The sequence below is a fragment of the Ornithodoros turicata genome, unplaced genomic scaffold, assembly GCF_037126465.1.
Source record: "Ornithodoros turicata isolate Travis unplaced genomic scaffold, ASM3712646v1 Chromosome23, whole genome shotgun sequence".
Lineage (NCBI taxonomy): Eukaryota > Metazoa > Arthropoda > Arachnida > Ixodida > Argasidae > Ornithodoros > Ornithodoros turicata.
In genome coordinates, this window is record NW_026999342.1 from 2484087 (window position 1) to 2497475 (window position 13389).

General features: G+C 45.2%; 1 protein-coding gene across 1 annotated transcript in view; it reads left to right on the forward strand.

The window, feature by feature from the left end:
- LOC135373281 (DNA replication licensing factor MCM6-like) overlaps positions 1-7757 on the forward strand; it is a 74793-nt gene extending 67036 nt beyond the window's left edge. The window contains exon 18 of the mRNA XM_064606509.1: positions 7560-7757. Within this exon, the coding sequence (XP_064462579.1) occupies positions 7560-7670 (111 nt within the window). The 3' untranslated portion in view covers positions 7671-7757. The remainder of the gene's footprint in view (positions 1-7559) is intronic.
- The last annotated feature ends 5632 nt before the right edge of the window (positions 7758-13389 follow it).

Below are 13389 nucleotides of genomic sequence, written 5' to 3' on the forward strand. Positions count from 1 at the left end.
CAAATTCTACGCTCGCAAACCTGGCAAAATAGCAATGTCATGCCCTGCGTTTATATTTTGTGACTCTACTAAAAAAAAAACAGAACAAAAATCGGTGCAGCGGTTGTTGCGGTATCTGCTCCACGAGCAGAACAAGTAGGCAAAAAACATGTTTTGAGAAAACACCAAACGAAGTTTTATGTAGCATTTCATACACTAGAACGCCCCAGGGTTATAATCTTTCGTGTCCTGTGGTTGGTGGGCCTTCTTTGCTCTTTGCCCCTTCGCCTCGTGAGCTTTTCCCGCCTTCCTTTTCCGAAGTTTGTCCTTCTCTGCTGCTCGCTGTAGTGCGTGTGCACCAGCTTGTATACCAATTGCACGACAGAATTCCCTGTACGCACGGAGGTTTCCGGAGTTAAAACGGCATACTGCCTCGCTCACTGCTGTCTCCACAGTGATGAGTGACACATGCTCGTCCTTGGAAAGCACTGTCCAGATCACCGAATGCGGGCTTTCTGCTGCATTCTGTGTCTTCTTTCCTCTGCATCTGTCCAGCAGCTTTGCATCTGAGAGGCGCTGATAAACAGGCAGCAGGGCTGTGGCAACGTGCTTGGAGAGCTGGTACTTATGAGGTGGTTGAGTATTCCCCTCAGCTCTATGCCGGCACCAACTTGAAGGGCCCGGCGGACAGAGCTCGTGATGCGGCTCCTCATCGGTGGACGTTATGTGATAAAACGTTGCCATTACAGCTCTTTGCATGTCTTCCACTTCAACATGATTTCTCAGCGCCATACCATAGTAGTATGTGAGCTTCTTTATCAGGTCTTGTGTCAACCCCCCTCTTCCTCCTAGCGGCTGATCCTTTTTGCTTTTGGCAACAAGGGATCTCAGGGCAGACCCCATACTCTTTTGCACGTGGTTTATACAATCCTCTTTGGTAAGCGGGATAAACGCATAGGTCTGATCTTCGCAAAGGGCGAGGTAGGTATGGCTGTCGTCATCACAGACGATGATCGTGTAGCGCATGTCACCATCAACAAGGCCGCTTCCACTTCCATTCTTGTAGAGTTGGCATCAGTATTCTTTTGGCAAACATGTCCCACCATCCACTCATTGTACTCATCGTACCCCTCCTTGGGCCTAAGAGTACATCCGTGGCAGTAATTTGACAGCACAACAGAATCAATGACTAGCCCAGTGTAAAACTCGATGATTGTGCCTACTCCAATGTGGGATGTATGTCCGCGGGTCATCCAAGTCCCGCCGTACACCACAGTCACATTTTTGTTGAACGACGGGTCCATCTCCTTGTAGACGTCGCGCACCGCAGCTACGGCATCTGTGAAGACACTCTTTGCTGCTTCAGAAGCAGCCTCTCGAAAAGTACTTTTGAGGTGCTTTTGGAATGTCTTGTGATGCAGCCCGCGATGTGATACGTTAATGATGGACCAGAAGTCCGTCAGCGCCGTCGATCCTTTCCAAACACTTTTGATAGCCTGTATGGCCCTGAGGTTCACCTCAAAAGTCCTGCTGCTTTCTGTTCTTGCGGACGACAACTGGTTTCCGACGGTACCGCAGGTCAAAGCATGCTTCACGGCCAGCCCATGCCCTGTTCCAGGGGCAACTGTCAAGCCAGTTCGTGAACACTTGTGGCACGGTGTTTCCTTCAGCAGCTCATTCAGTGCTGCTAGTTGGCGCATCACAAATTCCTCAGTGCCTAGCATGGTTTCAGGTTGTTCACTTCCGCGCGCCAGGTTTAGCTTACGCTCCGTTGCCGACATGGCACCGAGCGAGGCTTGCACCAATGACGACATATCGCGTACGGCACCTTCAGACACAAAAGTTGGCTCAAGATGCGCTTGAATTGTATGACCCGTGCTGGTAGAAGGCACTGGCTCACTTTCATCAGAGCTGTCATCACTAGCAGGACTCTCAGGTGAAGCTACCGCAGCGTCCGTCTCAAGCTGCGCAGTAACAAGGGAAGTACTTTCGGTTTCTGGCCGAACGACACTCCTTCATAGTCATCGGCGATTTCCGCTTGCGTGCTCCGAAGGCAGTCCTTGTTTTGCGCTTCTTCTTGAAGGATTGCTGCTTGTCCATACTTGATGAAGTAACTTGCAAATCTCAGACAAAAGGTGCAGTTGAAACTTCCAAACTGCGCGGGACGCGAACAGAGAAGTCTCAGCGGCAAAGGAGCTCGTTGCCAGGGGCAACGTTGGAGCAAGCCAATCCCCGAACGCGTAGGGACCACGTGTCGCGGAGAGCCACTACCCTTTCTGCTTCAAACTTTTGCAAATTGCCGCTCCCCCTCTCATTGGTGGAGACAGCTGATGCGCCAACTTTGAACACGGAAGAATGCTCGTTCGAACGATACCAAGATGGTTGCGCTCTGCAGCTCCGTTCGGGAGATACGCTTTTTCAAAAATCGTCATTTTTTTCGATAATCTTGACGCGCATTGCGCTGCCTTGGCTCAGAAACATCTTTTTGGGGGCATTTAGAGTTCGTTTTGAGCAAAAATACTTTGCGATCGCAAAGAATATAGATTATGGAGGCCAGAAAAAGCATTTTCCAAAAATCGATTTTTTGGTCATTTTTCGCGAGTTGAAAGCCGCGTCCCCCCGATACTTCCCCGAAAACAGCTGGACCAGGGAGATCCGAAGTCATCACAGCTAGTACAGAATTTTGACAACGTGTTGTAAATGCATAAATATGCTTATACAAACTGTTAAGAGGGCATACCAGCTCTCCGTCCCAATGTATTTCCTATGGAACAGTTTTTGTGCTTTTTCTCGGTAACCGCCGCACAGATTTTGACGCGGGTGGTTTCATGATAAAGAGGAAGACGAGATAAAGAGCATTACGCTACCAGATTTCTCATACATGTCGTATGTATTTTACGGCGACGTCACGAATGCGCAAAAAATACACAATTTTTCTCCTCCCTCTTTGAACAGGTTTTATTAAACTTCTATAGACATTTCGAAAAAAAATTTCCATTTACTTTCTCTGGAAATATTTCAGGAATCCATAGACATCAAATTTATATGTCTACCACTTTCCGTTTTCATAAAAAAAAGCATGAAACGTGAGTACGGATAAATACCATCTCAAAGCCCCGTAAACCGCATCATTCTGTGTCGCCCTCTAGCCGTAGCACAGGAAAAACCGCGCAGAACATTTTGACCGTATCCATCCGCCGACCATGCGGCACACACGCGCACTGTAGTGCTCCCTCTCTCCTCTTTACTTTCATGGACAGCGGACTTATGGCATGGCTTTGGAGACCAGAAGAAAAGCTTACTTAGCTGCTCGTAAAGGGATTATCGTCAGCCAGCATTATCGCGGCCTGTGTAAGAGACCACTGAGACCAATAAACCTCTTCTTTTTTTGGTGCGCTTATAGAGAAATGAGATGAGTTTATTAGCTTGACATGAAACGTCAATTTGCTGGATTTTGCCGTTTCGGGTTTGTGCTTACTCAGTCAACTGTCTCATAAGGCTGACGAGAATCTCTCGTATTTACGGTTAGTGGAAGGCCGACTTCACAAACATTCCAGTAATGTTCAACAGGACTGCCCTGTAATGTTCGTAATGTTGAAACAGCCAACAAGCGGATTAGACACAGATAAATGTTTCTTAGGATAACGGTACTTAGAACTGCAGCTTTATTTGTTGTTTCTCTTTCTTTCTTTTATTGATCGATTTATTTTTATTTTTATCTTTATTATTTTTTTATTTTTTTTTCATGAACGCTCCACGTGAACCAATAAGAAAAATCGATCAAGCGGCCGCTGCACAATTATTTCTGCCCACGCAATGAGCAACAGTCTTTTCCGGAACCCAAATTCACGTTCGCGAAGCAAGGAAAACCAACGGCAACCAACGACAGCGACAGGGGAGGGGGGATATATTTATTAGACTGAAAGGAAAAAACAAAAAAAAAACAGGCTAAAGGTCAGCCAAACGGGACGTCGGCTTGCTATTCCGGAAATGCAAAAATAAATAAATAAAATTAAGAACTAGGAGATAAATGAAACGAACGCGACGGAACAGCACGTTAGTTTGTTGATTATAAGGCTAGTAAAAGTTCGGTGTTTGCATTTTCATGTTCAGGTTAGTCTAAGTGGGCTTTGGCATTTTCCGCGCAGAAACAGTGAGATAACATTTATTTACAGTAGTTTATTTTTCAACGGGGACTTCGATCACGTTATTTTGAGATACGGCCAATTTTTCGAGACCGGTTCCCTGGATTTTCCATCTTTCGACAATCCTTGCTAGTTGCACGTTGGATGACCCAAAACCTGTACCCGTCTGTCTTTGGACGGCGAACAAAGGGAGGCCTTCTGAGGAAGATAAGGGAAAGCTCCGGGTCACTGGGGATTCTCCGCTGAACTAGTGTCTACGCTGAACGAAAGGTCTGGTGTAATGTGAAGTACCCTGTGAAAACCAAGGAGTGTCTAAAAATATAGTTCTGAAGTTTCCGGGTAATAATCAGAGCGTTATGAGACGGAAATCGTGCTCCGAGACCTCGTCGCGCGTCAAGTTCCTTTCATTTTATCTTGTCCATTTATACATAAAGATGGAGTTCAAGGAGTTATTCAGAAATCTTAAGCTGGTTGGAGAAGGCGTTTGATCGAAGACCGCTTGGTCGCAAGCCGTTCGATCGAAAGCCGGTTGATCGACTCCGTTTGTTCGAAAGACGTTTTTTCGAAGGGAGTTCGAAGCTCGCAGCGTTTCCTTAGCACCTCTTTTTCTGTAACTTTAAATTCGAACAAATGGATCATGAGGCAATCAGTGTCCTCTCCTTTTTTGTTTGTTTCTTGCTTTTTTTTTCAGCTAAAGAGGGGAGACCACTGGTCATTTGCAGAAAGGTTTTCTTGGTCATTCACGAACAGCACAGCCTTCTGGCTTTTTACTCTCTCCCATCCAAAAGGAAATAAAATTGAATAAAACTGAATTGAATAGAACAATGCGGAAGCATCCCGCATAGCTATATGACACATACCGAAGAAAATGTCTTCAAGTTGGGAGCAGCCAATAGTCTGTGCTTCTTCTGGGCACCCTTTTCATTGCTAGGATCCGAAATGGGAGAGTGATATGTGCACAAAAGGCACTCGAAGTCTGAATGCTAAGAAGGAAATTTCGCCATAGTATAAAATACAGATATTGTATTAACAGCCCTATAAAACTTTAGTTCAATCTTGTTTAGAGTATGCATCTGCTCCAAATGAAGCAACAAAAAAATAAATCAAACGACCGCTGCCGTTTCGATCAAACGGTGTTCGATCAAACGGCTTTCGTTCTTGCGGAGACGATTTCTCCGGGGGACATTTTCCCCTGGAGACGGTTCTGCCTGGGGACATTTTTTTCCGGGGAAGAAAATCTGGCATCTCGGGCGAGCTTTGATTATATGAAACGACTTCTCCGTGATCATTCCTTCATTTGGCAACTAGCGCTCATATTCATCTCTGGAAACCCCAATTTTGTAATTGCATCTGTGTTGCCCTTCAAGAATAGTGATTTTCCTAAAATACGCATAAATTTGGCTCATATGGTGTCCAGTTTTTCAGCTTTTCCACAACCGAATTTCACGTTTTCAAGTTTAGATTGAATTAACTGAGACCTCAGCATTCAACACAACGAAATCTGGAGTAAAAATTTACGCTTCAGAAATTCTTCTAAAAAAAAGAAAGGAATGCATATATTATCCTGTCCCACATAATAAGGAAGCCGAACTGTACTTTTTTGCCACACTCAAACAAGAACCTGTTATGTTGTCAGGTGACCATAGTTATTATTTTTCTGCAATGTGTCCTTTTATTTTTGTCGAATCGTTCCTCTTGGCGTTCAGAAAAAAAAAAGACCGTGTAGGGAATATCGCGACTCCCGCTGCGAGGCCTTGCCGCTCGACCTTCCCATATCTTTTTTGGTTGGTTTCCGTGTGTCGACCCGAAGCCTTTATCGCCCTTCACCTCCTTTGTACGGTTTTGCAACCTGGTACACCAGAAGAAAAGGGGTCCCCTGTCACTGGAGTTGTCGACTGACATCATTTTTCTGAGCGGGTGTAAGGTAAAAGAAAAAGAAGGGAGAACATGGAGGAAAGGAGCCTTTCAAATATGTTACTGAAGTTTTCGGGTAATAATAAGAAGTCTGTTCTACGACGGAAATTTTGAAAAGTCTTTTGCACCAATGCCTTTTAAATGAATTCAGATATTTGATAATGCCTAGTTACCAGAAATATACATATCAAAATGTCATTTTTGCATGAATAATAGAGTTATTATCAAGGTAAATTGCATGTTGTAAAAACATTTTTGGGACCCCTCATATAGGACCCCGGTTAGTGAATGCTGCTCTTCTAGACGCAGGCGGATTAACTTTGCTGTGCATTTCTCACACACAAAATATGGACTTTGTCGCAGGCAACGTTATCTACCTCGTAACTTTAATGAGCTCCCCTTCGACAGTTTTTCTTTGGAATCGAAGTACAAACTAAAAAAAGTGCTACGGCAACTTTATCATAGGATGTAGTGCCTTTATATGTTCATACTGTCAAACTGTATGCCGCTGGCTGCTTCAGAGCGAGTGCCACAAGCCTTTTGGCTTAGTCGGGCCTGTTTTATTATATTTGTAGTTTGCTTTCTTGAGTAAAATTATTATTATTATGTAAGCGAGTGCAAAAAAAAAAAAAAAAAAATGTCGTTTCGAGCACTGGATTCTCCAGACTGGCATTGTAAGCGCTGTGTGTAGGCAATGTTTATAGCCTAATTTAGCCGCTGGTAGATCCAACTGAGCCTCCGAGATACCGGTATCCGTACTATCCGATCACACTTGTACGTCGGCAACTCGTCATACAGTAAGTATGCACTAGTAAAACAATACGAAGAGCAACTAAACATTCCATAAGCAGTCAGTACAGGCGGTAGTGACTTGTGAAAACAATAATTGTAGCATAAATATATAAGAACAAAAAAAAATAAAAATAAAGTACTCATGTAACAATAGGAGACAAGCAAAAAGACGTGAATGTCTCGAATCCCACTGCGGACCTTTCGTGGCAAAGTCCGACACTTTACCACTCGACAAACAACGCAACGTGATAAGGACAGCGAGCATGGCGCCATCTAGAATCGGGAAAATCGTGAATCGGAGTTGCTCCCCGACTGGTATGGCCTCTTAAAGCAGAGGCCCTGCTGCCTCTTACATGCATGGACACGCATGTCTACTGGACATGCGTGTCTACTGAATTGTTGCGTGTATTTTGCCGAATAAACCGAAGACTTATGCCTGATTCTATCCAATTCAACAAGAAATGGGTTGAATCAGGATCAGTTTGACCCGATTACACCTGAATTATTGAAGCAAAACATAACCCAATATTTAGACCTAGATTTTGCTGAAAAATAAAACACGGAAAAATCTAATCCTAATTATAAGGCATGTTAAAGGGTGAGGTTTTGCTTGAACACAAGAGCACAGACACATTGTTGAAAAGCAACAAGTGCAGTTGTTCTTATTTTGTCAATGTTTACAATGTTGCTTTCAGTAACTTTTTTTCTGATTTCACATTACTTGTGCAGGACCACGTCATCATTGCACTTACACAGTCTGGACTCAAGGGTGCAAGCAGCACAGAGGAAGAAGATCCAATACTTGTTGTGCACCCCAACTATGTGCCCGAGTTGTCATAGGCATGGCTTAGTGTAACACTGTAAATACTGTACTTGCATGCTAATGTTATTTTTGCTTTTTATTAATAAACTATTGCAACTGTTTTATCTACTGCTGCATGACAACAATTTTATTGGTAACTCTGAAGTGGTATCACATTCATACTGATAGTAAACTTTTTGTTTTGAGCACCTTCTTTCAACACTGCTACTTGTGATTCAGTATCACTTTATGGCTAGTTTCTGATTAGAGCTCAGCTGATTTTCAGGAATATTGCAGGAAGACTTTGTTTAGCTACATAAAGGGAAGTGCCTCAGGACGAGAGCCTCCAATATTTCGAACGAGGGCTGTTCCTCTTCTGGGCACCGTCGTCATCATTGGCTTGGTTTTTAGAAGGTTAGGGATGATGTGTTAAAGGTTCATGCAAATTGTGGGTCAACAGCCCCGGGCAGAACAGGTCCATTACAACCGAGGTCGGGCTGTTTTGTTAGAGTGTGGAGAGGATTATGTGAATGAAGGCATCACTGCACCAGACCGGTTGCAAAAATGCGATGTTCGCAATGAAGTGCACGAACAATAGGACGCAATGTAAACGTAAAAGACACTGAATGTACCTTTTCTTCCCCCGGGCCATCCACCCACAATTCGCATGAACCTTTAACTAGTCATCCCTAACCCTTTAAATAACATGCCTGTGACGAGGATGGTGTCGAGAAGAAGAACTGTCTCTGCTCTAAATATCGGCGGCTCTCGTCCTGTGGCACTTCCAGTCATCTGCCTTACTGTGTCGCTGGAGGAATCTCTACCGTTCTCTGTTTTCTTGCTACAGTTACTCAAATTCTCATTGCAAATTCAAGGTTTCTTTTTAGTTCATTTTATTCGTTGAAAGTATGGTATGATTAACAAATGCTAAAGTAAGTGCTATGGCACCTTTTGGATGGGACTTTGAAAATGCAAGAAGGATATGAAGGGATGGACCTCTCTAAGGCTGGCTTGTTCAGTGCTGGAATGGGAAAAAGCAAAGTCTTAATAGTCCTCTATCAGGACTTCACTTTTAATCTGGTCATTTTCCATTCCAGCATGAACCTGAAGACTTGGAGAGGTCCATCCCTTCATATATTTCTTGCATTTTCAAAGTCCCATCCAAAAGGTGCCATAGCACTTACTTTAGCATTTGTTAATCATACTGTACTTTCAATTAATAAAATGAATTAAAAAGAAACCTTGAATTTGCAATGAGAATTTGAGTAACTGCAGAGCAGAGGAACAGTCTCCCTTGTCTTCTTTTGTATGCATGTTAACATGCATACAAAAGAAGACAAGGGAGACTGCTCCTCTACTCTTATGAACTCGTGTAAATGACAAGTGATGCCACACATCACCAAATAGAACCATGTAGGTATCTGATAGTGCCATGAAAAGGTGTGCATGCTGTGTCCCCTACTGTGATGCGTAAAAGCTGGCCAGGTGCTGAACTGCATGTAAGACACCTTTAGGAGAGATCTGACACTGTAACAGGAGACCAGTGTCGTGGTTAAGAATGCTCTATCGGGAACTGGTCTGCCCCGAACCCTACTGGCTCCACATGACACAGGCGGGAAATCCTAAGCATCCACAGCCGGAAGGGGAGGCGAAGCTCCACACAACACAGGCGGGAATAACTTAGCCTCCACAGCCGGAAGGGGAGTCTACCTCTTTCGCGACTTCCGCAGCCGAGGGAAGATACAGGTCCTCACACAAGGCGGGAAGCGGTGCTGGAGAGGCGGAGTGACAAGAGGCCGAGACAGTTTCCAGAGATCCAACCAACGACCCCCGGCAGTGGCCCAGGACGCTGCTTATATAGGTCCAGAGCATGCTCCAGTACCACTGCGGAGGCTACACTTTATATTTAAATATATACAAAACAAACACTTGGGGAGTGAGTGCGTGCCGGAGGGTGTTAGAGTTACAGTTAGGAAAGGAGGAGAAAGTCATTTGCGGGAAAGGCGAAAGTTGAGCAAAGAGTTAGGCAATAATATTGGCAAACAGTTATATAGTAATGCAGTCTCGTATCCGTGCAGGAGGAAGAATGGCGTGTGCCCTGTCGTCTCATGCTTCGACGAGTTATAGGCGAACAACACATAGAGAAGAAACTCATCCCAGTCCTGATGGTTGGACGACAAATACGTGCTTATCATATCGACAAGCGTCTTGTTGAATCTTTCACAGAGTCCGTTTTGTTTGCGGATGGTAGGCCATCGTGGTCGCGTGATTTGTCTTCAGTAGCGCGAGTATTCCTTTCATAATCGTAGCCACGAAGTGCTGCCCACGGTCCGTGATTAATTTATCCGGGGCACCATGTCTCAGCAGGATGTTCTCGATGAACCCTTTTGCTGCCTCAGATGCAGTGGCTGCCGGCGTAGCAACGGCTTCCGCAAACTTAGAGTGGTAATCCGTCATCACAAGGATGTAACGGTTACCGTTCCTAGACTTCATAGGGGCCCAGGAAATCCATTCCAACCTGCTGAAAGGGGCGTTAAACAGGATAAATGGGTTGTAAGAACCACGCTGGCTTGAGAAGTTGAGAGGAGGAGCCTTGCGTGTCTTGCAGTCCTTGCATCCCGGCCATGACGTACTTCGTAACGTCGGAAAACATCTTCGGCCAGAAAAATCTGCTTTGTACATTTTCTCAGGTGCGCTTGATACCCAAATGCACTGCCGTTATATCATCATGGCAAGCTCGAAGTATTTCGGGACGTAGGCACCCTGGGGAACAGCGAGCACGAACCTCGTTTCTTCTTCATTCTTGGCTCTGCTGTAGAGTACACCATCCGGAATGCCCTGGTTGTTCTTTTTACCTTCCGTTCAACCGGGTTATCCGGGTTTTCCAAATGTCGAATTATTCTGGCCAAGAATGGATCTCCTCTCTACTGCTCCGTGATGTTCCCTTGATCCATGATCTGAAGCGGTAGGACAGATTCATCACTTTCCGGTGCTGGATCATAAGGAAGGTGTGATAAGGTATCGGCGTTGTTATTCTTTCGACCTGCTCGGTGGCGTAGCGTGATATTGAATTCTTGAAGGAGCATGGACCAACGGATGAGTCGTCCGTTGGAATTCCTCACGTTCATCAGCCAGGTGAGGCACTGGTTGGTCACAACTGTAAACGAACTGCCGAATATGTATGGTCGAAATTGGCGGCAGGCATACACAACATCAAGGCACTGCTTTTGCGTAGTGCTGTAGTTGCTCTCAGGGCGATTAAGGTGACTGCTGGCGTAGGCTATCACACGTTCGGTACCGTCCCTCTGCACTAGGACAGCGCCAATACCATAGTCGCAGGCGTCCGTGCGAATTTCTGTCGTCTTTGCTGGGTTGAAGTGGCACAGCACCGGTTGAGAGACAAGGCGTTGCTTAAGCGTCGCCATAGCTGTTTCGCACTCGGCTGTCCACGCAAATGGCACACCCTTCTTCGTGAGGTTGGTCAAGGGTCGGGCAATACGTGCAAAGTCTGTGATGAATCGCCGATAGTTGTTGCCGATCCCTAGGAAGCTTTGGACCTGTTTCTTGTTTTTTGGCGGTGGTATCTCCTGGATAGCTGCAATCTTGGTCGGATCCGGTCTAATATGTTCCCCGTCGAGCACGTGTCCGAGGTATCTGATCTCCTCCTCCGCGAATTTGCACTTGTCCAATTTTAGGCGCAGTATCCAGGGCCCGGAACACCTGTTCCGAGATCCGTCAAATGGGCTTCCATCGTCTTGGAGAAGATGACAGTGTCGTCCAGGTACACAAGCACTCTCCCCAAAGGAGACCACCAAGTGCCTTGTTAATCATCCTCTGAAAAGTGGCCGGCGCGTTGCACAGACCGAATGAGACCACATTAAATTCGAAGAGTCATGTATTACAAGCGAAAGCTGTCTTTTCCTTGTCTTCTTCTCGGATACCGACCTGCCAATAGCCGGACATCAAGTCTCGGGTTGTAAAGTACTTGGCGCCTTGTAGAACGTCGACGATGTCATCTATACGCGGCACGGGTGTACGTCCCTCTTCGTAACTGCATTGACTTTCCGAAAGTCGACGCAGAAACGCCACGTCCCGTTTGGTTTTCGCACTAGGACCACCGGAGAAGCCCACGGGCTGTTCGATTCCCGGATGACACCGTCCGCCAGCATTTCATCCACCTGAGCCCTGATTACTTCCCGTTCGTAGGGAGAGCAACGATGGGGATGCTGCTTTATGGGCGCCGCATTACGATAACGATAAACGATGCTTTATTGCAACTTCCACAGAAAAAACACAATCAGGGGGAAGCCAAAAAGCAGCACGAGGCTGCTTGACAAGGCATTACCCCTTTAACATGATCGTCGCGATGGCATGCAGTAAATGAACGAAATCATCAATGTAGTGCGAAATATGGAACACTATTTGACATAAGAATATACCTTTAAAAGTAACACAACCATGACAGAATACTACAGTGGCATTTTGTATAAAATAACAAGAAATTGAGCTGCTATCCCGAAATATCCAGGTAAATAAACAACGATATTAAGGAAGAAAAGGAGAGGTCATTGATATATACCTTCTGGGTATGAAAACTGTTCAAACCGTACGGAAGGGTATAAGACAGGGACTGATGGCCGTAGTTAGTCCTAAACCTGGGTATTGTCCATTTGTCACAGTGACGAGTACGTTGGGACAAGTGTCGTAACGCAAACAAGGATAACATATCTGTTAGATCTTGACCATAAGTGTGGGTTGGTGTTGGCCGGAATCGATCGCAACGCGGATGTCTTGAGATTACTAGGAATCTTTATTCCCCCATCGTGCATACAAAACGGGCGCCATATCGCACTCTCTGAACATAAAGACAGTTTCTTTTGCGTAGAGGGTGGCGCTAGTAGCCGATATATATCACAAGCCGTAGCGATATCAACCAGTTCTCCTTTATGTCCTTGGATGTCATTGCCAAAGACGGACTTGTGGTCTTCTTGGATCTGCTGCAGGGGTCCTGTGTGTATGTGGTTAATTCCACTCAGTTCGATCTGCAGTGGCTGAAACCAGTTCCCGCCTAACAGACTTGCCCCTGATCCTTTCATCACCAATAGGGTGTTTTCACATGACATCAATTCCCAAGCAACAAACAAAGGTTGGGCCAAGCTAGGCTATAGTTAGGCTGGCCTACCTGGCCTTGCTTGGTACATCATCGGCAAACAAGCTTGTTTCTTGATTCGGATCTGTACCTTGGCCAACGATTTGCCAAGCATTTGCCAAGCATTGGCTAGCCTACGTTGTGCCAAGATTCCAAAGCATTCCTGCGGCGTCCCTCATTTTCAGACTCAATTGTCTCGCGGCGTAAGGTAACGATATACCATTATTTGTTTGTTGCTCGTAATTCCCACAACGTTTCCTGAGAAAAAACATATACTATACATAACTTGTCTCGCGAGCTTCCGCAAATTCGAGAGACATGTTCGCGTGTGTGTCAAAATGAAGGGTGAGGCGTGTCTAAGTTTAATTTGGCGCGTACACAAACGACACTGAAATTTATTTATTTATTTATTTATTTATTTCAGAATACCTCAAAGGTCCCTTGGGGACATTACATGGGGGAGTGGGTTACAATAATAAACAGCATCACGAGTATATGTAAATCACATTTAGTACAGAAAAATAGTAAAAATACAACGCCGCGGTAATGTGAGATAATAATATGATATACAACGAAGTTTATGCATGAAGAAACAACAACATCATAAG